The sequence below is a fragment of the Phocoena sinus genome, chromosome X, assembly GCF_008692025.1.
Source record: "Phocoena sinus isolate mPhoSin1 chromosome X, mPhoSin1.pri, whole genome shotgun sequence".
Taxonomy (NCBI): Eukaryota; Metazoa; Chordata; class Mammalia; order Artiodactyla; family Phocoenidae; genus Phocoena; species Phocoena sinus.
The window spans coordinates 110,518,769-110,543,690 of record NC_045784.1 but is presented as its reverse complement, the minus strand read 5'-3'; the positions used below and the strand labels follow the sequence as shown (position 1 = coordinate 110,543,690).

General features: G+C 52.7%; 1 protein-coding gene across 10 annotated transcripts in view; it reads right to left on the bottom strand.

Moving 5' to 3' along the window:
• BCORL1 (BCL6 corepressor like 1) overlaps nucleotides 1–24,922 on the bottom strand; it is a 61,420-nt gene that overhangs the window by 11,993 nt on the left and 24,505 nt on the right. For 9 of the 10 annotated variants that reach the window (XM_032620206.1, XM_032620212.1, XM_032620204.1 and 6 more), the window contains 8 exons: nucleotides 21,452–24,724; nucleotides 16,332–16,497; nucleotides 14,987–15,067; nucleotides 12,500–12,889; nucleotides 8,923–9,146; nucleotides 4,594–4,815; nucleotides 2,312–2,478; nucleotides 1,353–1,498 (listed from right to left, as the gene is read on the bottom strand). In XM_032620206.1, coding sequence (XP_032476097.1) covers nucleotides 1,353–1,498; nucleotides 2,312–2,478; nucleotides 4,594–4,815; nucleotides 8,923–9,146; nucleotides 12,500–12,889; nucleotides 14,987–15,067; nucleotides 16,332–16,497; nucleotides 21,452–24,724 — 4,669 coding nt within the window. The remainder of the gene's footprint in view (nucleotides 1–1,352; nucleotides 1,499–2,311; nucleotides 2,479–4,593; nucleotides 4,816–8,922; nucleotides 9,147–12,499; nucleotides 12,890–14,986; nucleotides 15,068–16,331; nucleotides 16,498–21,451; nucleotides 24,725–24,922) is intronic. The other variant, XM_032620213.1, reaches the window with a different exon arrangement.

The window sequence follows — 24,922 nt, the reverse complement described above, 5'->3', positions numbered from 1 at the left end:
CCTGGGACCCCAGAGCCGGCAGAGGGAAGAGGCAGTCCTGCTCCAGCCAGAGAGGCTGGGTCCTGCTGGGGGCGGAAGGCCTGCACACGGCGGGGGGCCCGCAGGGATGAGTTGGTCTGGCTGTGGACTGGCTGGGGGCTGGCCGAGCAGGAGTCAAGGGCTCCCTCAGCGGCCTCCTATGGCTCCCCCTCCAGCTTTCATTAGTACCTAGAAGGCAATTCCCACCTAGTCCTCCTTCTGTGGGGGCCTTTAGCTCAGGTTCCTTTGTTTCTTCCTCCATCATCAGCCACCTAGCTAACCTTTGTTCAATAAACAAATGAGCCCCTGGTTGGGAGCCCAGGACTGTATTGGGGGAGGCGTGGGGGGGGGGCGTGGGGGCATGGGGGGAGAGTTCGGGGCTGAGGCCACAGCCCAGGAGAGAGGGAGCAGCCTCGGGCAAATCCTTGACCCTGTGGGCTTCCAGGCAAGAGGGGCTGAACCACAAACATTGAAGCCTCCGAGGAGGATCAGCGACACAACTCCCAGCTGCTCCATCCGACCAAGTGCCGCTCAGGCAGCCTGAAGAAGTCACTGCTAGCGCAAGGGCCAAGCTGTGATGTCACGAAGGAGGCGGGGTTCCTTCATTCGGAGGTCAAGTCTGAGGAGATTCCCACTGAGCATGCCCAAGCTAGACTTCCCTCCTTCCCTCCTCCCTGCTGCCCAACTCGGCAGAGCTATCTAACTGCAGACAAACAGCTGTCATCCGCTAATAAGAAAATAAAGGCAAGTTGGCTTGTGGCCCTTGCCATGGGCCTTAACACTACTCTTCCAGAGGGGGCAGGTGAGGGAGGAAGAGGAAGGAACAGGAGGATGCAGAGGGAACATCACAGTTACCACAGAGTGTCAGGAATAAAGTATCAGAGGGGCCCCAAGGGTCGGACTTTGACCACCAACAGGGAGAAAATACAAAGTGCAAAAACAAAAGCAAAATGTTAAGTGTCACTTCTTTGCAACCGACATACCATTCAAAGCACAAGTCCACACATTTTGCCCCCAACTAAGTCTACTAGTGGGGCTGCTGTCCCACAGGGAGGCCTCCCCACATACCGAACGGGGAAATGGGTCCCCGCGGGCTACCAGGGCCCTGAAGAGGATGCGTGTGACGTGGACGCTCAAAGCACAGGGACAAGAGGAAGCGACCTGACTTTTTAAAGTTCACAGAGATTTCTGAGCCACCAGAAGGAAAGCCCGTGAAGAGGGCTGACACCCCTCACAGGAGGTGCTTGAGATGGAGGAAGATGAAGGGCATCTCGGGAGCTCAGGGATCAGAGGCCAGCCCCAGGAACGAGGTTTTGAGTCTGGGCCGTACTCACCGCTCAGAAAGCGCTTCATGGTGTCGCTACTGGCCAGCTTCATGGCCGTCTGTCCCGAGTAGGTGGCTAGCGTGGGGTCAGCCCCGTAGGACAGCAAGAGCCAGATGGTTTCCAGGTTGTCGTTGACCACCGCATCATGAACTGGTCTGCGAGGTGATACAGGGTGAGAACAGCAGGGCCCAAGTGGGAACCTGGGTGTCTAGGCCTTAGGCCACCTCATCAGGGAAAGCAAACTGAGCTGACCCCAGTGTAACGTGGGTAAGACTTAGGGCAGGGGAACCACTTGCTGGCCTGCACTGTCCTCTATCCCTACCTTTCTCCTCCCTCCCATTTCTCTCTCTTATCTTTCCCCCACCATGACGGGACAGTCCCTGTGGCACAACGGAGCTCCGCTGTTAGCTCTGGAGCTCAGGACAGAACAGGTCCCTGACTGAGGATAAACTTAGAGCAGATGCTGGGGGATATGAACGGAAAAACCCAGATGATTGCCCCAGAGCAGGGATGAGCAGAGCTGCTCCACACACCAGGCCGGCGGCCAAGCGGAGCCTACATCCTCTGACCCAGGTCCCCCCACTCGGTATGCAACTTGTGTCAGTTTCACTCAGGAAGTAGGCCTTCGAATAGAGCACAGGAGAATGGGTGCGATTTCTTTAAGACAATGGCAGGTGTCTCTCTCTCTTTTTTTTAAGTATACAGAGATCAATTCAAGAATCAAACCTGGGATGTTACCCTAAGGTTAACCTCCCAATTCCTAAAGCCCGAGATTCTGCCCGAGACAGGTGCACAGGACGATCCCTAGACAACACCAGCCTCCCCTCGGTGGCCAACGTGGACTGGCCAGCAGGAACTCATCCAGCCTTGCCCTAAACCGGTCCGAACCGGGGCAGGTTCTCTTGAGGGAGGGGCTGAGCGGGGAGTGGGGTGGGGGCGGCGGGGGGTAAGGGGAGCAGCCCTCTTGCCTCGTGCCGTCCTGCGCGCTGCAGTTTACGTTGGCACCGTGCTCCAGCAGGATGTTCAGGATGTCAGTCCAGCCCCGGGAGCAGGCCTCGTGCAGGGCCGTGTAGCCAGCGTTGTCACGGTGATTCACATCTTCACTGTCTTTCTGGAGGCAGTAGAGAACAACGTCCTGTGGGAACAGGGAGAGCGCCGTGAGCAAACAGAGGCCAAACTCTGGAAATCACCCTAGTTAGGTCTGCAGCTCTCCAACTGTCCAAAGAGTCTCAGAACCTGCTCTTTAGTCCTGAGACTGACAGGCAAATCTCAAAATCTTTTGCCAACAAAATCAGTCCTGAGGTGCCATCGCCAGCGGCTCAACTTCGGGCCGTGTCCTCAACCATGGGGAGACAATTCTAATGACCGAGAATACTCATCTGGGTGTGGTTTGTTGGCGTGAGGCCCTCAGAGAGGCTCACCTGCCCACCCAGAGCTTAAACCCTCAGGCCTCAAGTGTCTGAGCACTCTTTCTGTAGTCTGGGGCTTTTCGAGACAGCCCCAGACCAAAGAGATGAGACATGTGCTGGCAAGCACAGCCCCTGGCAGTAATTCGAGAACAAGGAAGAAAGAATTGGTTTAAGTACTATCCCTGGATGCTGGTTTTAATTGTTTTAAGTACTATCGCTGGATGTTTATCCCTGGGCAGTCAATTCCAGGCCTCCCCTCAAATCAAGACTGTTCCAAGGATAAGCCAGTACGGTCACTCATCCATAGTAGTGATTAGCTTCCCTGGGCTGAGACGACAGGACCAGAAGCGGGACTCCAGGCCTAGAAGCTGCCTAGCTAGTCTAGGATGAAGCTGGTGAATACGCTGACGGGGAGGGGAGAGGCAGCCCCTCTTCTGAGGGAAAGAGGCTGACAGCAGCTACCAGGGGCCTCTCATCAGCTCCCCCAGGCCCTGGTGAGATGGGACTCAGCCGTCCTGACTGACAGCTAGCTCACTGGCTGGCTGGCTAGAGCTAGCGAGCGCGCGAGCCTGTGTGTGCCCGCTGCCTCTACCCAGGGGACCACAAGGCCCCCTACCCTCCTCATCAGTGCAGATGTTGCCTCTTCCTCCAGGCCTCAGACTACTCCTCCCTCCCTCCCTCCCATGACAGGCTGTCCAACTTGCTCTTGCCCCATCCTGATTGGTTGGCCTGTGGTTTCCTGTTGGCTGGTTTGGCCCCAGGTAAAAGAAGTTCACTTAAAGGGCAAGCGTTGGTCATCATTTTTTCTTTCGATCTCCCTTGGCAGCTACCCAGGCCCCCACACGAGGTGCGCGAGACAGATACGTGGTTTGCCAGTAAGACACTGTCAAAGCGGCTCTCCCATGCCAACCAGGCTGGCTGGGAGTGCAGCTGTCTTTAAATGAGTCAGTTATGGGTGTCGGAAGCCTTAAAAAAAAAAAAAAGAGGGCCTACTCTAAAGCCCAGCAGCTCCACCCTTCAGAGCAAATCCTGGGGAAATAATTGGTGTGGCGGGCAAAGGCACATGGTCGAGGAGCTCATATCAACAAAAATGTCCAACAAGGTAACTGCGTGATGGCAAATGAGTCAGGCTTCTACCCCTACCCTGGCATTTGGGAATCAAAAAGACTTTGGTGTGAATTCAGACTCACATGTACGTAGTAGCTGAGTGATTCTGGATGTATCACTTAACAGTGCTAAGCCCTGATTTTCTCACCTGTAAAATGGGGTTAATAAAACCTACTGCCATCGGCTTACAGTGAAGATGAAAGGACACGACGTAATGAGAACTCAACACGACAAAACAAACACCAGCTTCCTTTCCTAATTTCTTTTCGATCCATAGGGAAGTAGCACGAGGCGGGGTGAGCTCATCTCTGCCCCTCCAATGTACTCCTGACTCCCCCACTACCAGAAGCCAAAACGAGGGGAAGCTGGAGAGGGATGTAAAGAGTGAGCGATGATCACCCCCGTCCCTCTCTGAGTGGGGGAGCCACGGCACAGGGAAATTCAAGACGACATAAAAACCCCCAAATCCCATTTCTGGCCTAGGAATGTACTGGATGATACTGTGTTACCATGTCAATTCTGTTCATCCTAAATTGCCTTTCAAAAGGGTTTGCATTCCCACACACCACGCCAGGGTCAAGGCGGCCCCAGAGGCCGTCTGCGCAGTAGGAGGAGGCCAGCCTGGGCTCAAGCCCCAAACCAAGCCTTGCCCAGGCCACAGAAGAGCCAATGGGGAGAAGCTTCTCCACAGATGCTCGGGCAATGGCATCCTGCGGCTGGGGGGTGCTCCTTACCTTATAGCCAAGACGGGCCGCCCGCTGCAGGAGGGTCTCGCCAGCATTTTTGTTCACTATGAGTCGACGAGCCTCTGGGGGGATCTGCCGGGCTGCGGGTGACTCGGAGGCCTCCTCTGGGCCAGCACTTCGGGACTTAGAGGGCGTGCATGGCTCTGTGGGTTTCGCTAGGGTGGGAGATTTGGGAGATCGTGTCTTCTGCTGGCTCCAACGCCCTTTGCCCTGGAAAGCAGAGACGCAGTCCTAGATCAGCACAGGTCCCCACGCATTTCTACCTGGTGAGCAGATGCTGAGGGGCTCAAGTCCTCAACCCCAGAAACCAAGGAATAATGATGGGATTGGAAAGCACAGGTTGAGGAGACATCCCAGCCTCTCTCAAGCACTCTGCATGCCTTCTTTACCTGCCTCGGTCCCCGTTTATTGCGGTTTTTACAAGTCATCTCGATAAATAAGCGGGAGCAAACTCTCAGAGTAAAGAGAAGTGGAGACAGCTAGCTTTGACTGAAGAGGCACGGCTGTGGAAGCCTTCACTCTTGTTGCAAAAACCTTTCCCCCACATCCAGCCCTCACCAGGCTTTTCCCACCTCTCATCACACCGTGTCCCCGATCACACTCACGCCCCCCTGGGCTGGTGGAAAGCGATCAAGCCCACGAAGCAGACAGACCGGATTTTGAATCCTGCCTCTGCCAGCCACTAGATACAAGACCTGGGGCAAGACCCAACCTCTCGGAGCCTCACTTTTTCCCTTGCGGGGTCTTTGAGATAATGAACTAGAGCAGCTCCAGAACAATGCACAAGGTGGGTGCTCACAAAACGTTAGTGTCCTTTCCTCATGAATGACCCCTGCATGTCTCCTTTATCCTCCCATCTTGAACTGGAATGTCTAGAGAAAGTTCCCATGCCTGGCCCAGCACTGTTTAGTGAGTCTATAGGGGCAGGTAACTCGTCTCTTTCAGATGAAGGGAGGGGACTTCAGATGGGGAGGAACCGTGTTCGAGGAGCTGTACTAGAGGAACCAGACCCAAGGCGCCTCATCTGCACCTGGACCTAAGTCAGATGATGAGATTCGAAACCTGGAGTTGATACCATAAGTGGACAAGACTTTGGGGGGGCCTTGGGAGAGGAGGGTATGACTTGCATGTGGAAGGGTATGAATCATTGGGGGGCCCGAGGACAAGAATGTGCCCTCATCAGACTTTAAGATGGTCCCTGATGATCCCCACCTCCTGAAATTCATGCTCTTGTGTAGCCCCCTTCTGCACTGGAGAGGACTGATCTGTGTAGCCAACAGGAGAAGGCAGAGAGGACGGTGTGTGACTTCCAAGGCTAGGTCCTAAAAGACAATGTTGCTTCTGCTTTGCTCTCTTTTGGATCACTCGTTCTGGAGGAAGTCAGCTGCCAAGTCATGAGGACACTCAAGCATCCCTTTAGAGAGGCCCACAGGGCAAGCAAAGGAGGCCTCCTGCCAACAACAAGCATCAACTTGCCACCATGTGAGGGAGCCACTCTAGAAGCAGATCCTCCAGCCCCAGTCAAGCCTTCAGATGAATGGAGCCCTGGCTGACACCATGACGGCAACTTCAGGCGTGGGAGACCCCAAACCAGACACAGCAGAGCTGCTCCTGAGTTCCTGACCCCCAGAAAGTGTACGAGATAATACATGTTTATTGCTGGGTTAAGCTGCTAAATCTTAGGGTAGTTTGTTGCACTGCAGCAGATAACTAATACATCACACTTCCCCAAGTCCCTCAGAGCATCAAAGTCTCACTTGAATCCTGTGTCTTCCACAACATGCTAAAACACTCTGGTCCCCACTGCCCTCTTTCTCTGCAACACCCAGAACACCTAGTCCGAATCACATAACCCAATGCCTTATGTCTGACTGTCAATTTCCTCTGGTTGTTTCACGGACAAGTCTGGCCTCCCCTGCTACGTTTGAAGCTCCCCGGGGTCAGGGTTCACATTCTCATCTTCTCTTTTGTTCCTTACAGCACTTAACTCGGGGTTGGGCACATCACTGCAACAAGCATTTGTTGACTTGATCCAAGGCAGCTATATATAGAGCCCTGGGCAGCCAGAAGAGTTGCCTAGAAAGACACGAAGCCAGGAAAGGAACGGCAGCAGGGAAAAGACAAGGTCCCAGGGCATTTGTTTCCTCTGGTAAATCCCAAGACAAGAGCTGCTATACGTCCACATCCCAGAAGGGCAGAGAGGTACGACAGCCGGCAGGAAGGCACCGGCTATGAGTGTAGAATGCTGCTTTATTGCCGGGAGGATAGAGGTGCATTATGGTGATACCGGAGGATGCTGGGTAAAGTACCCAGGTTTTTGCTAAGCCAAGCCAGGAGCCAAAGGGTGACTCTCCTTCTAGGGGCCAGAGCTGCCAGAGACAAGGGAGGCTGCCTGAGGGAGGAGCAACAGCAAATGGGGACCACCTCCCCTTCCCCCCTTCCTCCCTGGCTCGGAGCCCCTGCGGGAAGAAGCCTTCGGCCGATGCCCCAGCTTTAGTGTTGCAGGTGCGTCCCCCGCCCTCCCACCACCTTGCTTCCCACTACAAAGCACTGTGCCGTGGGGGCAACTGGAGCAGGTGGTGGTGACTAGGAGAGAAAGAAAGGTGGGAGGGAGAAAGGGAGGCCCTGTGAAGGGAGAAAACCTCTCTGGGAGAACACTTCAGCGGGCACACCGCCAGGCAGGATAACCAGACAGAAGCATCAGCGCGTGCTGCTGGACGTGAGGCGGCTGGTCACCTTTGCGTGGGACGGGGCCATCTGAGCGTGTGGGGAAGAGCAGGGGAGGGGGACGCCCAGCTTTCGCCAGAGCTGCTCAGGGTTGCAGTGTCTCCCTGCCCAGCTGCCCCCTCCCCCAGTGTCTCCCGGATAGACAGAAGCCACCCATCCACAGGGTGGAGACATAGGCAAAGAGTGGGGGGCGTGCGCCGGGGGCAGCCAGGCTGGCCTCACACCCCAAGTCTCTCACTCGGGTCACCGAGTGACCTCGAACAAGTCCCCTAACCTCCCCAAGCCTCAGTTTCCTCACCATAGAATGAGGAAAGAGTGATCATGCAAGCGGAGCACCCAGCACAGACCAGACTTCCCCTCTCCTTCCTAGGCCCCCTCTGGGGGTCCCAGGGAACTGGCACTGCTACCTTGCCTCTCCGAGCCTCTGTCCCCTCATTCTTACCTCGGCCTGAAGCTCGAGGATGTACACCAGCCTCAGAGAGAGCACTTTACTGTTCTCAAAGCCCTTCACATCCGTTGCCTCCTTTCTTCCCCCAAGCACCCTCTTGAGATGGAAAGGACATGAAGTATCATCTCCATTTTTAAAGATGAAGAAATAGGCTTGAGTACTTTGTTTGAGCTGGAACCAGATTCCAGAAGAAGGAAGGGGAAAGGAGGGGAGACTCAAGCACTTGGGTCTCCTACCTTTTGCCAGTGCCACACAGGGATCCCTGCTCTGGAGCTGGAGAGAACCGTAAGGATCACAACCACCAAAACAAGCCCAATATGACCTTTTTTTTAGTTGTCAAGACAAACACATATTACAGGTAAACACATTTGAACCTGAACCTCACTCCTCTCAAATGTACAGCTCACCGAGGATAAGGACGGTGTAATTTTTTTTTGAATTGTGCAATGCGGAACTCAACACCAGTGCCATGAACATCAGACCCAAAAGAGACGTCAATTTTGCACAGGGGTTCTAGAACGCTTGCCTAGCTATTGATCGGTGAGCGCCCACTCACCTGCTCCTCTGCTTCCATGAGAAGCAAAGGAACTGAGGAGTGGGGTTGGGGAAGTACAGCTATGACCGGCCCAAGTGGAAGAATTCCTTCAGCCCCACCCTTAGGCAACCTTTGTCTGGACATCAACATCCTTGCTTCTGTAAGTTGTTTTCTACCTTGATTGACTCAGAAAGCTCCCTGATTGGTTTCCAGTGAGTTAAGCCCATACAAAAGCTTCTTGATTGGATGTTAACAAGCTATTCAGGGTAACATCCTGCCATATTCTTTAGCTCTTCCCTAACTCAAAGGAGATTCAAGGATTGTCAAGGAAAAGCCATCATGGGCCAAACCCCATGTTTGCAGATGCTTCTTGTCAGCTCTAACTTTAGTTCCCATTCTTCAAATCCATACCCCAACCCTTCTAGAACTAGTTTAAAATATTTTAATAAATATGGGTTAATTTGATTCCCCCCCCGCCACCCCCATGGTGTACTCACTCACTCGGAAGACTGTTGACTGAGGAGCCTGCCTGGAAAATGTGCCACCCTAGCCCGGCCCCGGCCGCCACAATGCCCCTCCTCTACAGCTCCCCTGGCTGGTAATGTACCTTTGCCTCTTCTGAGACCGTCGTCATGTGCTTGGTCTTGCACTTTCGTTTTCCTGATGGCTTTTCTGAATTTTCAAGGCAGGCTGGCTCCTCTAGGTTATTTGGGAGGAAACCATTTGGTGAATCCGAAATCCCCTGGGCTTTGTTGGGCAAGAGAAGGTTCCTGTTCCTGAGGCGGTGCTCCGAACTTTGGGAGGAAGTCTTCTGCTTACGGGCCTTTAAATCTAAAGGCAAGAAACAGGAAAGAATGGATGTCAGGGAAATGGAACACAGAAAAGCAACGCCTTCCTCTAAGCTGAATCAGAGGACTTTGGGGATTAGAACCTCAGTACAAAGTTGTGTAACTATTCGCTACCCATATCTGGCACGGTGCTGACTATTCCACTAAATGCTTCTCGAATGGACACTGTGCTTCCGCATCAAAGTCCCTCTTCTACATGCAGGAGACAACTCCCAGCCCTGCTAGTAGCGGGTGGCCCATCTGGCTGTCCCTAAGATGAGGGTAATTTTAAAAGGATTTCCCCATAGCCCAGAGCAAATCAGAACTTTCTTTTCAGCTTTTCCCCACTTTGTCTTTTTTTCCACTCTAATACGAAAACACATTTAGCAGCTCTGCTGAAGTGAAATGTGAAGTATACTGGGGTGGGGAGTAAATGGTAGAAGGCTTCCTTCGTAGCCTCAGCTCTACCCGCCTGACTGCCCTGTTGGTCTCTCTCCAAGCACACAAAGATCAAAGCCACAGAAACTCCCTGAAACCAGAAGCTGCCATGGGCCGACTTAACTGGTGGGCAATCACAGAAACCTGCTGCCCTCCGTGGCTGGAAATCAAGTCACTGGGACACACTGGGCAACATCTCTAATTCTAGCCGTAGCTCACTGAACAGAGCGCATTCCAGCTTCAAAAAGGCCTGCTGGGAACTCCATTACCAAGAGCCTCATCCCACAGGGTCAGTCCTGAACTCCAGAGGTAGGGGGACAGATTGAGTTTATCCTTATCTCTTAGCATTACCGTTACATGACTTGGCCACTAGCTGTGTGACTGCTGAGGGCAGGTCATAATCTCCCTGAGCCTCAGTTTCCATGTCTGTAAAATGGGGAGCATAAAACCCACATAACTCCTTATAAAGTGTTATAAAGAGTAAGGTATCATTATTGTATTATTTAAGTGTAAGCTCTTTAGGTAGCGCCATGCCCATGTGTCCTTTATCTCCCCCACAGGACTGGCCACCATGCCTAGTACATGGCAAAAGATCAGTATGTCTGTGAAGTGAGTGACCTCAGCCTCAGTTTCTCCAGGTTGTGAAACGAAGGGGTTGAGCAAGATCCAAGCGTTCTCAACTCGCCTCCCCTGACCTTTGCACGTGCTCTTACGTGTGAAATCGCCAAGGGCAGATCCGGATGTAGGAACCATCATTACAGCATGAGGAACTGTCTGCAGGTTATGCACAGCTCTTAGAAGGCCAGCTGCCATACCACCCCTTCCTCCCAACTAGCTCCAACCCACTAGTGGGTCCCTACATCTGTCTAAGAACTGCTGTGCTGGATGGCTTCTAATGGCACTTCCAGCCAGCACGTTCTCAACCAGGCCTTTTGATGCAACAAGTTTGGGCTGAGGCAAAAGAGGAAGGAACAGAACTGTGCCTTGTGAGGACCTCAGGAAACACAGGGAAGCCATATTACGGCATTCAATGCCACAGGAAAAGCAGCAGCCCCTTCCCTGTGTACTCAGGGCAGGGCAGGCTGTGGAGTTTACTCAACTGTGGTGGAGCAGCCTCACAGTAGCACAGAAAGGAACAGAGGGTGAAGGTAGCAGGTGTACTGCTCTTCCTATCCCCTCCGCAAATCAAGAAGAGAGAGACCCAAGCCAAGGACGAAAGGAAAGATCATGAGGCCCAGACAGGAGTAAAGTGACCTGTCTAGTTTGGTCTCTGCCTGACTCTCTGGTGTCAACCTGAAAGAGGGTAGCAATAGGAGGGATCAGAGCTTTTGGAGAAAAGAGATGTCTGCCAGGCAATTCCTTCATGAAGAGTCACCATCAGATCTAGAGGAAGGTGACCAGACCACAGGCCAAAGCCAACAAACTCAACTCAAAACCCGTAGACATACACATGGAGGGAGAATGATCTACTTTCCAACAGCCAGAGCTGCCTCCACAACAAGCAGGATGCCTTGCTGAGTGGCGCTCCCATACTCCTGGAGGTGGTTGAGGCTGCCCGTCAAGAGTGCTGTGGAGATCTCCGCATTGAGTGGAAAACTGGGCCAGGTAATCTCGAAGGTCCTTCTGGTTCCAAAAGCCGATAAGTTCCATAAGAAGCTTCCAAGCTTCTAGGAAACCAGATCTCATTAGAGAAGACTGGGTGATACAAAAGCTCCTCTTCATCCTAACACAAGTGGCTGAGGCCAACTGCTTGACAACTCATTCCTGACCAATCCATATGGCTAGGGCAGAAGACTGGGAAAATCATCTCCACTCTCTCACACGGTTGATGAAAATTGGCTCGATCACTCTCTTAAGTGTAGGAATAGGTATTGTATATATCTCTACTTAAACAGAGCTGGAAATGAGGTTTAGCCTTCTTTGCATTATAGCAAACCCAGAATCTACTACCCACTCAGATGTGGTCATTCAGTTTTCACTAATATGGAGACTGCAGACATTTACCAGCAGCTCAGGATGAATACATTATGGGAGCCAATCAATTGTTGTTTCAAGGGCAGAGGTCAGAGAAAGAGAGTGAGAGACAGAGGTGTTCTCACTGAACCCAGAGATGTGCTTTTTGCTCATCTAGAAATCCACTATAGGAATGGGCCCGAAGAGCGCTTAGCCCAACAGACTGAGATTAGCCTTGGTGACGGTCTGTGCCTCCGTGATTACATATTATAGCGTCTAACGTGGCCAAAGCCTGGTGTTTTCTCCTTGGGCTGCCTGCTTTTCCAACAAAAATGATGCCTGCAGGTCCGACAAAAATGATGTCATCTGAAAGCTTCACTCTGCCTCTTAATGACCTTTGTGGCTTTAACCAAGAAAGCCAAGTTGTGCCCGCTTCTACTTGAAGTTCTTCTGTTGGGTTGAGGAAACCATTGTGCTTCTTTTTAGTTTAGGGGCTGGAGGTATCCCAGGAAAGGCAGCCAACACCCTCTTTCTTCTTGAAGCCAGGATTCTAGGAGAGAAAACCCAACCTCCCAAAAGACCCGACTCCCTCAAGCCAACCAGAGAACTCCCTGGTATTGAGTTGTCCCACACCAAGGACGTCACTGTGGCCTTGCCCACAGGTCCAGACTTTTATAAAAAATTGGAGAGCTCGGGGCTACATGTCCTCAGCTCACCTGTAGGTCAGTCCAATGTCATTCAATCTCAACCCCAAGCCAAGACCTCGGGACTGGAGTTGAGTGACCCCCTCTGGCAGCTGGAGCTCATAGCACCATGTTTCTCTGGGTGCAGAGGCCTTTGGCTGGCGTAGAGGAGGCAGAGGTGGGAACACCCAAGATGCCCGAGGGTCCCCAGAAGCCAGAGTCACTGTGGTTTGGGGACGGGGGGCAGCAGCTCCCTGGGGCAGCAGCCCCCGGCCGGCCTTACCTGCTCTCCCTTTCCGCCGCTGCTCTTCTTCTTGTTCAGTCAGGTACTCCCCAGTCTGGTATTTTCGGCTCTTCTGCCGTCTCCGTTTCTTCCTCTTCACCAGGCCCTCCTCCTCGTCTTCCTCCTCCTCCTCGTTGGTGTCCCACATCTGCCGGGCAGCCTCTGTCCTCCAGGGCATCTCTCGGGCTCGCCACAGGTGCCTGCGGCCCTGGCTCAGCAGGGTCTTGTCCTGGGCATGGTGGCTGCGATACTGGGTGTCCCGTTGGGTCTTTCTCACCTTTCGACGCTTGGCCGGGGTGGGGGTCACCTCCTCTTCCTCCTCGGTGGGGAAGACTTCCTGGCTTCCCATGTCACTGTCTGCCATGCCAGCAAAGGAGCTACAGATGCTTCCTGTGGACGGGATGTACAGAGGACGGTCAGGTACCTCTTCAAAGGACCAAGAGTACGGTGTCGAAGCAAGTGCCCTGGATTAGGAGTTTGAAGGTCTGGGTTCGAGTTCAGGCTCTGCCAGTTATTGGCTGTATGCTCTCAGAAAGTTCCTTCACTTCTGTCTCCTCGTCTATAAAATGAGAATACTGTTCTCTGCCTTACTGACCTCACAGGACTGTTCTGGGGCTCAAATGAGATAATTCACCCTTAAGCGCTTTACAGAGTCCAATATATTACACAGCTATCAAGTATCCAAACCACACACCCTTCCTCATCCACGCTGCCCTGCCACTTTCATTCATTCCACAAACTCTTACTTAGTGCTTATAAGGTGCCAAGACTTGTCTGAGGGGCAGGAAAGGGCCACAGGGTTTAGTAGAGGGTGAGGGAGGGCAGACTGACATGGCGCTCCCGCCCATGCTCACTATGTGACCCCCCAATCTTGCTGACAGAGCCACCCTGGGCAAGCAGAGCTGTCACCAAAGAGTCTCAGGAAGAGTGAAGCAAGAAGGAGCCCCTTTCCTGTGACACAGCCTGCGTTAGTCCCGCCCACAGCCAGGCCCTCTTCCCTTCATTGACCCCACCTCCTACTGAGCAGCCAAGAGTCCAGGGGTGGAGCTTTCTCCCCAGCTCCACCCCCTGCCCCCGCTGCAGCTGTTCCTCACCGTTGCGCAGGCACTTCCCCCTCCTCTCCTCACCACCCCAGGATGATGGGACCTTTCCTACCCTCCTCTGCCACCCGGCCAAGACGCCATTTTCCTCCCCACGCCTGCCTTCAATTCTGCTAACAACAAACACAGTCCTAAACGGGCCCGGTTTAGTGATCCAGGAGGTCTGACATCTTTCTCAGAAGCAGCTCTGAGATACCACCATCTTTCTCCCGAGGCCCGGCTATTAACTCGACAATCCCCAAACCCAAGCGAGGTCAGCAGAATAAAGAAATGGTTCGAGGGAATTCCCTGGTGGTCCAGTGGTTAGGACTCCGCGCTTTCACCGCCAAGGGCCCAGGTTCAACCCCTGGCTGGGGAACTAAGATTCCACAAGCCGAGCTGTGCAGCCAAAAAACAAAGAAAAGGTTCGAGGCCAACAGGGTGGCAGCGGCTCTTGACCAAAGCTTCAAGTCAGTCAGTCAGACCGCTTAAAGACAGCAAATATCCAGGAAACTTTCCATTATACAGACTAGGCAGGGAACGAAGTGTTCTAGTTAATCTAATATTCTGGTTAACACGAATCACCATAGAGATCACACAGGGATCACCAATTTCCAAAGAATCAAATACACTACAATGTGTTTAACACTGAAATGGGAACGGCTGTAATGTAATCGCTCTTTGATGATTCAGAGGACACTTCAGGATTTTTCGAGGCCTCCAGGCTGTCATTACAAGCCCCAATTACCACCGCGCTCTCCACGTGCTGAGGTGCCCGTTAATAGAATGTCAGATAACTGAGTTTACACTGTGCCCTGCTTCCCCATTCCATCCACTTTGCATGGAAATCTGGGTGAACCGGGGCAACCATTTCTAGCACTAAGTACCAACTTGGAGGCTAGCAGGCAACAGTAGTAGCTAGAAAGGGCTATCCTTTTTTAGACCCTGGGGGTTGACCAATACAAGTTCAGGGGACCAGAGGTGATTCTGCTGGCCCTGACGACTCAGTGACCATTTCCAATTTGGATACCTGGCACACAGGGCAAGAGGACAGAGGCCCAAAGGTTAAATGTCTGTGCCAGAGACTGGCCCCCAAAATCACGAGATGCCAAAGCCTGGAGTAGAACCAGTTTTCCTGAGTGGCACAGGCCTTTCCTCTTTCCACCACTGGCTGCCAACAAGAGATGTCAAATCCCTGTTACGAAAAGCTAAGTAAATCATCCTAAAATCGTGGGCAACGACCCAGCTCCTACCCTGGGCTCTCTCGTCTCTGCAAGGAGCTGGGCATCTTGGCACGGTGAATCAAATTCCCAACTCTCCACCTGGGCCAATGGCAAGGTCGCTCGACCAGACTTCTACCTCTCTGCAGAGAAGTGCCAAGATGGGCCTCAGCCTCAGACTCACTCACCAGACTGACTGCGCGTCCGGGTGCTCAGGACCACGGGGATGAAGTCACGGAAACTGCTCTTTGCCTTCTTCTCCAAGGAACCTGGAGTGGTGTGTGGTTTGAGAGCAGAAGGCAGAGATATCACAATCAGAGTCTCAGGACAGGAAAGCCTCCCCCACCCTCCCAACCCGAGAGGCTCAAATGGAGAACTCAAGGGAGGGTTTGTGTTCTCCCTGCATTACATTTATTAATTTCCCTTATGCTGCTATCACCTACATATCTCTTTTAGAGAAGGAGCTTTTCCCGGTGGTTTTTGAAAACTGGGAGTTGGGTCATTTTTGCTGACACCAAAAAAGGCAGTGCACGGCATCGATTCGCCAGCACGCCACAAAGTGGAAGGCCCGGTTGTCTGGATGACTGTGAGGCTGCTGCGCCTCCACAACGTTATAACTGAGCTGGAGCAGGTCCCAGAGAAGGGTAACCTCCATGAATCGTAGAGGATTGAGCAAGGCAGGAAGATGGGAGCAGGGAGCGGCGGACGGCGGAAAACTGCTATATAGGAACAGACTAGAAAGAGGCAGGTCACATCAGACAGGCAAGGCTACGAACACCAGCTACTATGGGCAGGAATACGCGGGCTTCTCTCTGCTGAGGGCGCCAAGGAACTATTAGTGGCAGAGCATACGGGTTACATACACACCTCCCCAACCCAAACATCCTGTGTGTCCCTAAATAATAAGGGTTTAGGACTCCTCCAACCCTTCTAGCTAGCTAGCTATTAATTTTTAACTTTTATAATGGGAGTTTCCAAATATACCAAAGGTAGACAAAACAGTGTAAATAACCCCCATTTGGTCTTAATCCTCATTAAACCCATTTCTTCCCTGAGCCTAGACCCACTTCAGGGTAATAGGTTGGCTACTCTTCTGTAGGACTGACTCTTGTCTGTCTGAAAAGCACCACTTCAGAGTGTGCCTTATTCTAGCAACCAGGGTGAGCAGCATTAAGCCCCCACTCCCGTCTCCCTTCTCCCTCTGCTTAGATTTCAGAGGTGTCAATTATATCTTCCTCCTGGGACTTCCCTGCTGGTGCAGTGGCTAAGACTCCATGCTTCCAATGCAGGGGGCCCGGGTTCAATCCCTGGTCAGGGAACTAGATCCCGCACGCCGCACGAAGATCCCGTGTGCCGCAACTAAGACCCGGCACAGCCAAACAAATAAATAAATAAATATTTTTTCCAAATTATATCTTTCTCCCACAGTGAGGAAGTCTCACTTTCCTGGTCAGTTTCAGAGCCCCTCCCCCCCCACCCGCCATAGGGATCCCTCTGCAGCCCATCAAGAGGGCCAGGACCCGCGGGGCCTACCTTCCTCGTGGCCATCGGCTCGTTTTCCTGGAGACTGGAACTCCGGCTTTGTTGGCTTCCGGTGCTTGTGCTTTACCCTGACTCCATTGTGCTCTTTTCCTGAATCTGAAGCCCCCCTGGGGCTTTTCTTGGTGGGTTCCTGGGGGTCACTAGGTGGCTTCCGGCACTGTGGAGAGGTGGAGAGAGTCAGGTCTGAGGTCAGTTTCACCTCTTAAGAAAGCTCTCTTAATGTTGAGCCCTGTGCCCTGACACACGGACACGAGCTTCCCACGTGGAGGCTGGGGGAAGGGGCCGCCCGCTGCCTTCCACAGTGGGCTACAGAGGCTTTTTGGACTGAATCCAGTGCCCTAGCTAATCCCCACAGACATCCATACCCCATCATTTGAAACACGTCCACAGAGTCTGCATTCACAAGCCGAATAAACACCCAAAGTCATTTGAAAAGGTGCAAAGTCAGGCCCCATACTCTCTATATCCGAACAGCAATAGAGAGATGGACAGAAAACAAAAATGCCTCTTCTGCAAGTTGGATGACTACATTGTTCAAATAACTTCACTGTGAATAGTACTGACACCAACAACTGAAACTAATTCTCATATGGGCCAACTCAAGAAAAATTATCTATTTGCACATGTAGATTAATACCAGAAAAAAGATTCAACTAAGGCAAGAAGAGTCGTCTACCACGGCAGCAATTCCAATCTCCCCGTACTTAGGAAAGACACCGAAAAGGCCCAGGCATTTTCAATAATGACCCTTTACACTCTGAGGCCCTTTCACCTTTTCCAAACACTCTCTCTAATATTCGATTTGTTCTTCCCAACAACCCAGAGAGGAAAAGCTAATATCACACCCTTGAACAGACGAGGAAACTGAGCCTCCAAGATAAGAGGTTAAATGATTTGTCCAGGGCAACACAGCCCAAGGTGTCCACTTGCTCAGGGGCCGTCCGGGACCAGGCAAACCTGCAAGTTAGCTGCTCTGTGCCTGCAGTGAGAAAACGGCTGAGCTAGGACTAAGACCCAGGGCTCCTAGCGCCCATCCCGGGCCTCTTCACCTCAGCTCTCACTCCTCTTCTCCCTCACTTGTGTCCTCCACTGGTTTTGGTCATCCCCACTCATACCTACTGCCCGGCGCATGCGGTAGGCACAGTGGTTGTGCTTACACATTGCAAGGACACTCTTGAGCCTAGCAGTCACACATCCTCACAAGCTTTGAGATCTCTCCACGCCACCCAACAAGAAATAGGGCAAGGTAGGGATTTCTAGTATTGTAGTATCCAAGGAGTGCAGAGTAAGCAAAACATTTTAACAATGACAGCGGGCCCTAGGAAGAAAGGAAGAGTTGTTTTCCCCCTAAGCAGACCCGCACGCCACATTCTAAAAGGTTATCACGGTCCAGCTCCAGCTAAGGGGATGGCAGATGTCTTACTGACGCAACATTTTTCCGGCGTGGGGGCGGGGGGAATATGTCTCCATAGAGCCACCATTCCCCATCAAATTCCAGGGACTCCTGCTATCCCATGAACTCCTGCTTCTTATTCAGCAGAGGGCTGAGCTGAAAATTCAGTTTCTCCCTTTAGTTGCTGCCAGTTCCTATAAACCAAAGTGTTAGGAGAAAGAAAGAAATGGGAAGGAAAGAGGAAGATGGGCAACTGCTGCTTAAAGTGTGACCTTCAGGTATGGCCACAGAACAACTACCTCAAGTCAGGCGGAATAAAGTTCAGTGCATGTCAATTTGAACATGTCGTATTTATTTCTGAATATCATTTTTAGCTGGCTCTTTCAAGTACAGACCATTAACTTTTACTTCCTAAGAGAGACAAAAACAAGTAAAACAGAACATCTAGAAGGGATCTGTGTCTGTATGTTCTGCAAGGGCAACACTCAGAGTAAAAATATATCGCACACTCCAACTTAGGCAAAAAGTTGCAGTGATGAAGAGACCATGTAAGATGAATGTTCTGGTTAACAGAGTTTTGAAGGGTTTTCCAAAGAACTTTCCAAAAGATGAGAAGACAACCAGCACCAGATGAAGCAGAACTTTCTTTGCTGATGACTCAGAAGGTCCTTCAGGATTCCGCACGGCCTTGGGGCAGGTGGTGTAGGAGACAGGAGACTGATTCTTTTTTTAAATTTTTTTTATTTAATTTTTTTATTGAGGTAACATTGGTTTATAACATTATATAAGTTTCATGTACATAACATTATACTCCTACTGCTGTATACACTACAGAGAGTATTCTGATTCTTGGCCATACCCTGAAAGGGGCCATACCCTGGAGACTGGGCTTCCGGCACTGTGGAGAGGTGGAGAGGTGACCCCTGATTTTAGTTTTGCTTATCAATGGTTTCTTTCTCGGGAAAATGGAACATAAGAAAAGAAAGATCTAAGTTATTTGCTTTCCGGAAAAATGGACATTTACTAAATCATTACAGGCAGCTGCCAAGGGCTGCTTCAAGGCTCCTGATGCTGTGACTTTATTCTCTGCCCTCTGCATCTGTCAGTGGGCCCAGTGAACTGTTCATCTAATATAGGAAGGGGCAGTGCCTGCCTGTCAGCGAGTCGCCTGCAAGACATAAGCTCCATGAGGGTCTATCCTATTTGTAATACTAATGATATCAACAGCAGCCACTGACACTTCCTGAGCACTTACTATGTGCCAGGCACTGTTCTAAGCATTTACACATATCACTTCATTTTATCTTTTTTTAACAATAGCTTTGTTGACATATAACTTACTGAGATATATCATACACTTATTTACGTTTATTATTCAACTGTTTTTAATACAATCACAGAAATGTGTAAGGATCATCACTATCTAGTTCTAGAACTCTTTCATCACCCCAAATAGAAAGAAACCCTGTACCCATTAAGCCGTCACTCTCCAATTCCTCATCCCCGCCAGCCTTAGGCAACTACTAATCTACTTTCTGTCTCTGTCAATTTGCCCATTCTGGACATTTCACATCATCATTTCATTTAATCTTTACACAGCCCTATGAGTAGGTACTATCACTGTCTCATTGTATAGATGAGGAAACTGAGGGCGAGAGAGATGAAGTAACTTGACTGATATCACATAGCTAGGAAGAAGTAGAACCAGGATTCAAACTCAGGCACTGTGCCTGGCTCCAGAAAGCATACTCCTCACCAAAATGCTGTACTGTCCTCCTGAAGATGTATTCCCACTGCCTGGGAAGGACTGGCACATAGTAGCCGCTCAACAAACACTTGCTAAATGGTCAGTGAAACAGCTATACATAAGCAGAGTGGAAGATAGTGTGGCATAGCTCAAGATGAACATGAACTTTATTTTTCTCTTTTTCTTTTAATTTTTTTAAATTGGGGTATAGTTGTTTTAGAACGTGAACTTCAGAGCCAATAAGACTGGAGCTTGAGTTCCACTTCTGTCATTTAGTAGCTGTGTAACTCTGGGTAACTTACTCATTTTCTTATCTGTGAATTGGGTATAGTGTTCACCTCATAGGGTTATTTGAAGGATTAAGTCAGATAACATACGTAGAAAGCACTTGGTATGTAGTAGGAATTCAACAAACGGTAACAACTATAATGACATGAACTATTATTATTACCACCAAGAGCAGATTGCAGTCACCTGAGCAAACGCTAGACATATGCTGTACTGTTTAGTGACCCATGTTCCTACTTGGCATGTCTCTGCCGTACTGAGGTGGTCATGGGGTCACTGAGAAAAACCCACCCAAACTCTACTCCCAGGGTTCTTAACCTGGAGTACATGGGTGGGCTTTGGGGAGTGGGTTGGGTCCGTGAGCCCCTTGAAATTATGGGCAAAGTTCTGAGGTCATGTTTCAGGGGACAGGGTTCACAGCTCTCATCAGCTTCCCAAAGTGCTCTATGGTCCAAAAAAGACTAAGAGCTTCTGCCACAAACAAATTCATAGTGCTCAGGCTAGAAATCTATTCAACATCCAATCTGAAGGCTGTTAACATAACCTCAAATTGCTCCATATTTTGAATAAGCCCTATCTATCCTCAACTGCTTCAAGAATCTCCTTGATCACTAGTGTCCTTCAGATCCTCTTTGGAGGAACACTGGATTCAGGCCAAGTCCTCTTAGCCCACCTTTTTGCCTAGAACCCTGCCATCATCCTTAGCCTATTAAGAACCCAGACCTAGATGCCCATCTGCCTTGGACACCAAATTCCCAATGGGCTGAAACCCACAGCTGCCACCCCAAGCATTAGGGGGAAAGGAAACTGGTGGATAAGCCCAGAAGCTGAATTGGCTTGAGCCCCACAAAACTCCAAGCAAATCCTAAGCAGGCTTACCCCGGTGGTGCAGAGAACAACCTTGTCAAAGGCCCCTTGCCTCCCTGGACCCTAAGCTCTCAAGGCCAGCAGTCATCTTAGAAGAGGAAAAGGAAGAATGGCCATGCAAGGAAGGGCCTGTTATTAATTGATTTCCCTCCCCATATCGTATGGTATTCTTCCACTTTCCAACCTCATCTGGGACAATGGCTTTCCTAGCCTCAGGGACCGAATCATTTCCCACATCTACAAAATAGAAGCCCACCCCTCCCCACGCTAAAACACCATATATGGAGAATGTTACTTGGTAAGGGTCATGATTCACTTTACACAAGCCTTCCAATCAGTTCAGTTCACAGAGCTACTCAAGAACACTGCACGAGGGCTTCCCTGATGGCACAGTGGTTAAGAATCCGCCTGCCAGTGCAGGGGACACGGGTTCGATCCCTGATCCGGGAAGATCCCACATGCCGCAGAGCAACTAAGCCCGTGTGCCACAACTACTGAGCCTGAGCTCTAGAGCTCGCAAGCCACAACTACTGAGCCCACGTGCCACAACTACTGAAGCCCGCGCACCTAGAGCCCGTGCTCCGCAAAAAGAGAAGCCAACGCAATGAGAAGCGTGTGCGCTGCAACGAAGAGTAGCCCTCGCTCACCGCGACTAGAGAAAGCCCGCGCGCAGCAACAAAGACCCAAAGGAGCCATAAATAAATAGATAGATATATAGATAGATAAATTAAAGAACGCTGCACGAGGTTGACGTCTGCAGGACAAAGCAGACCGCTGGGGTCTCGGCCCGGCCCTCAACCTCAGCCCAGCACTCACCTTGGGTCCAAGGGAACTGCGGACCATAATCTTGGCTTGTGGCTGCTGCTCCTCTCCATTCTTCTCTTTGCTGCACTTCATTTTCTTGGGCGGCAGAGGTTCGGTCACCCCATCGGTCACCACCGAGTCTGGCTGCCACTTGTTCTTGCAAGGAAAGACACCTACACTTTCCTGTTTCACTCGAGCCTGCCCAGCCTTACTCCGCACTTCAGCTTGGCCCCTCTGGGTAGCTGCTGGGAGGCCATCGGCCCGGAAGCAGGTGGCTAAATTGAAGACCACATCACCATCCACCTTCTCCATTTTCACCCGCCCCAGGTCCACCTGGCTTCCGAGCTGTGCAAGGTCTGTGCTGGAGGCCCTCTTGCCGCTTGGGACCACGTCCAAGATGATTTCCTTGGGGCGGCTGTCATGAGGTAGCAAAGGCAGCTCGGGCATCTTGTGCAGGTTCTGGGGGGTGGCCAGGACCAGCTCATGGGACATATAGGTGGCCAGCACTTGGTTCTTAGGCTTCGTGTCTCCTGCCAGCTTCAGGCCGCAAGCCCCCTGGGGGCCTTCCAGCTTAGGAGTGCTGTCGGGGCAGAGGTGGCTCTCTGATTCCTCAGGCCCCTGATTCACTCTCAGGTCCCCACTGCTAGGCTGCACAGACAGTGCCAGGGTCCCTGTCTGAGGGCTGAGCGTCAGGAGGACAGGGTTCACTTGTTCCTCGTAAGGCTTGGCAGCAATCCGGCAAGTTTTGTTCTTGGTGCCCGTGTCCTGCTCTGGAGCAAAGGGGCCCCCGGGCCGTGGCTGCCCCTCGGGAAGTCCATGCACAGCCTCACTAGGGCCAAGGGATGGCACACCAGAAAACTCAGAAACGACGCTGGTGGGCCTGATGGGCACCCCCTGGCTGGGGGTCAGCTGCCCGGCACTGGAAATGCCGATAGAAAGCAGAGACGCCTGGTGGTATGGTGACCAGCCAACAGGCAGGACCTGGGTGCTGGTGGGTTTCCCATTGACTGAACACCGTGGGTAAATATTTGCTGGCCCTGTGGGCTTCCAGAGGGAGAGCTCCTTGGTTTGGCAGCCCGGCAGCCCAGGGGCGATGCGGGCTGGGGTGTAACGCTTCACTGTGCTTGGCTGTCCCTCAGTCCCAGCCTGGCTGCCCTTCTTGCCACAGGGGGCACCAGTGCTCTTGGGCTCTCCTTGATCGATGATGGAGATGGGCTCCTGCTTGGGGAGATGACGGGGGTCTCGGTTGAGGCCCAGGTTGGGGTCTTTGTTCAGCAGGAGGGATGCAGGCACTGGGTTGGCCACTCCCACGTAGGTGCCGGGAATGGTGCTGATCAGCGCAGTGGAGTTCTTCACCCAGGTGCTTGGGTCCCCGTTCCTCACGATCTCAGGAAAGATGACGAAGGGCGAGGAAGTGGAGCCCAGGCATGAGGTGACATTGCTGCCGGCAGCCTGGGTCGTGCGCTGGGACCTAGACAGGACCGTGGAGAGGAGGGCCTTGCTGCTGGTGTGCACGGGGGTCAACACGGGCATGGGAGGCGTCTTGCGCTGGTTCGGCAATGGGAGCTTCTGCCGGTTGGACTTGGAGGAGAGGTCCAGGGGCATCTCGCTGCACTCGGGCGGAGAGGCCATCTCTCGCTCCAGCTGTGGAGGTGACTTGAGGGGAGAGAAAGTGACGGAAGTCCCTTCTGTTTGTTGCTCGTTGCCACCTGGCATCTTGGCAGGATGCGGTGGGGCTGAGCTCACGCTGGGGGCTGGCAGCAGAGGCTGTGGTGGTGGAAGCACCTTGGCAGAAGCAGTGGAGAGGGAAGTATCTGCCAAAGGCCCGGGGACCCCATCGGGTGCAGGCTGGGTGCTGGTGCTGCTGGATGGGGAAGCGCAGGGGAGCCTGTTCACCTCCAGAGAGACCAGCTTGGACTCCGAAGTCAGAGGCCGGGCCACAGAAAATGCATATGGGTAAGACCGCAGCTCTGGGGAGGCCAGCACCCCAGGGAGACACCTGTCCTGCAGGTAGGATGGCAGGACAGGGAGTGTAAGGGTGGAGGAGACTCCCAGGGTGGTTGGCAGTGTGGCCACGCTGAGTGGCTGCCCACAACTTGGAGGCGGGATATAGACCAGCGGCTGGCTCGGGGTCAGCACTGTCCCTGGCTGAAAGGACAGGGGTACTTTTTGCATAGCTGGTGCCTGAGCTGCAGGAAAACACACTCGACTCAAACTAAAGGACGCCGGGATGGGTGCAGAGGTGGGAATGGCAGTGGGCGTGGCAGCCGGCATGGGCGTGGGGGCTGGAGTGAAGATTGGGGCTGGGGTGGGTGCAGGCACCGGCGTGGGAGCAAAGGCAGGGATGAGGGTGGGGGTAGAAGGCGGGCCAGAGGACGGGGTCGGGGTGGCCATCGGCACCGATGGAGGGGCGGGAGCTGCCGGAGGCGTGGACGACGGCATCGGAGCCAGAACTGGAGTGGGGACAGGTGCGAGGACCAGGGTCGGAGCCGAAGGGGGCACAGGAGCCTGGATCAGAGCCAAGGGAGGAGCTGAAACTGGGACTGAGATGGGGGTAGGGGCCGGAGCCGACAGGGGGACGGGGCCCGACGGGGGAGCAGAAGCTGGCACGGGCACCAAGACTGAGGCCGAAACCGAAAGAGGGTTCGAATCAGAGATGAGTGTGGGCACTGACGGTGGCGCCGGAGCCAGAGCCGGGACTGGTGCTAAGGGAGGGGAAGGGGCCGGAACCGAAGTGGCAACCTGGATGGGAACGAGCCCAGAATGGGGCACCGGGGCGGGGACAGAGAGGGGGACCTGGAATGGATCTGGAACAGATGGGGGGGCAGAGGCTGAACTGGGAGCCGGGGGGCAGATGGGGGCTGGCAGCGGACTGAAGTTAGTGGTAACCAGAGGCAGGGTGCCCTCCACGGGGACGCCAGTTCCTAGAGTTGCCAAAATGAAAGTATTCTTCTCCCCGACACCCTGCCGAGAGTCCAAAGCCTTCGCCCCAGCTGGCGAGCAGTCCACCTGTTTGCTCATTTGGGTGCTGAGGGGAGTCCAGGAGCAGTCTGCCGTGCCGTTGCTGGCCTCTGGGCCGTCGGACGTGGGAAGCTTGAGCCCGTCTCCCGGGCTGCTCAGTGGCACCAAGGGGCCCCCTGCCTCTGCCACATTCCCAGCATAGTCCATTTTCGGCTGGGCCTCGTCAGGCCTGTCTTCTGACTGGTGCCCAAGTTTTTCTGTTGCACTGCCATCTGGGTCTGCCCCCCGGGCATTACTGCCACTTCCAACTGCCGTGAGCTCCACCTGCAACGACAGAGCAGCGTGCCCATCTTAGCGAGCTCTCTGTAGATCGTGCAAGTGTCCCGAGGCCCGGGAGAGGTGACTGCTGGTCCTCTTTGCAACTCGACCAACCAGGCAGAAGCAAAGAGAAGCTGGCCAATTTGTGTCTCACATACAGCAACTCCTGGGAAACACCCTGTCCTTTCCTGGCCCCCTTCTTGG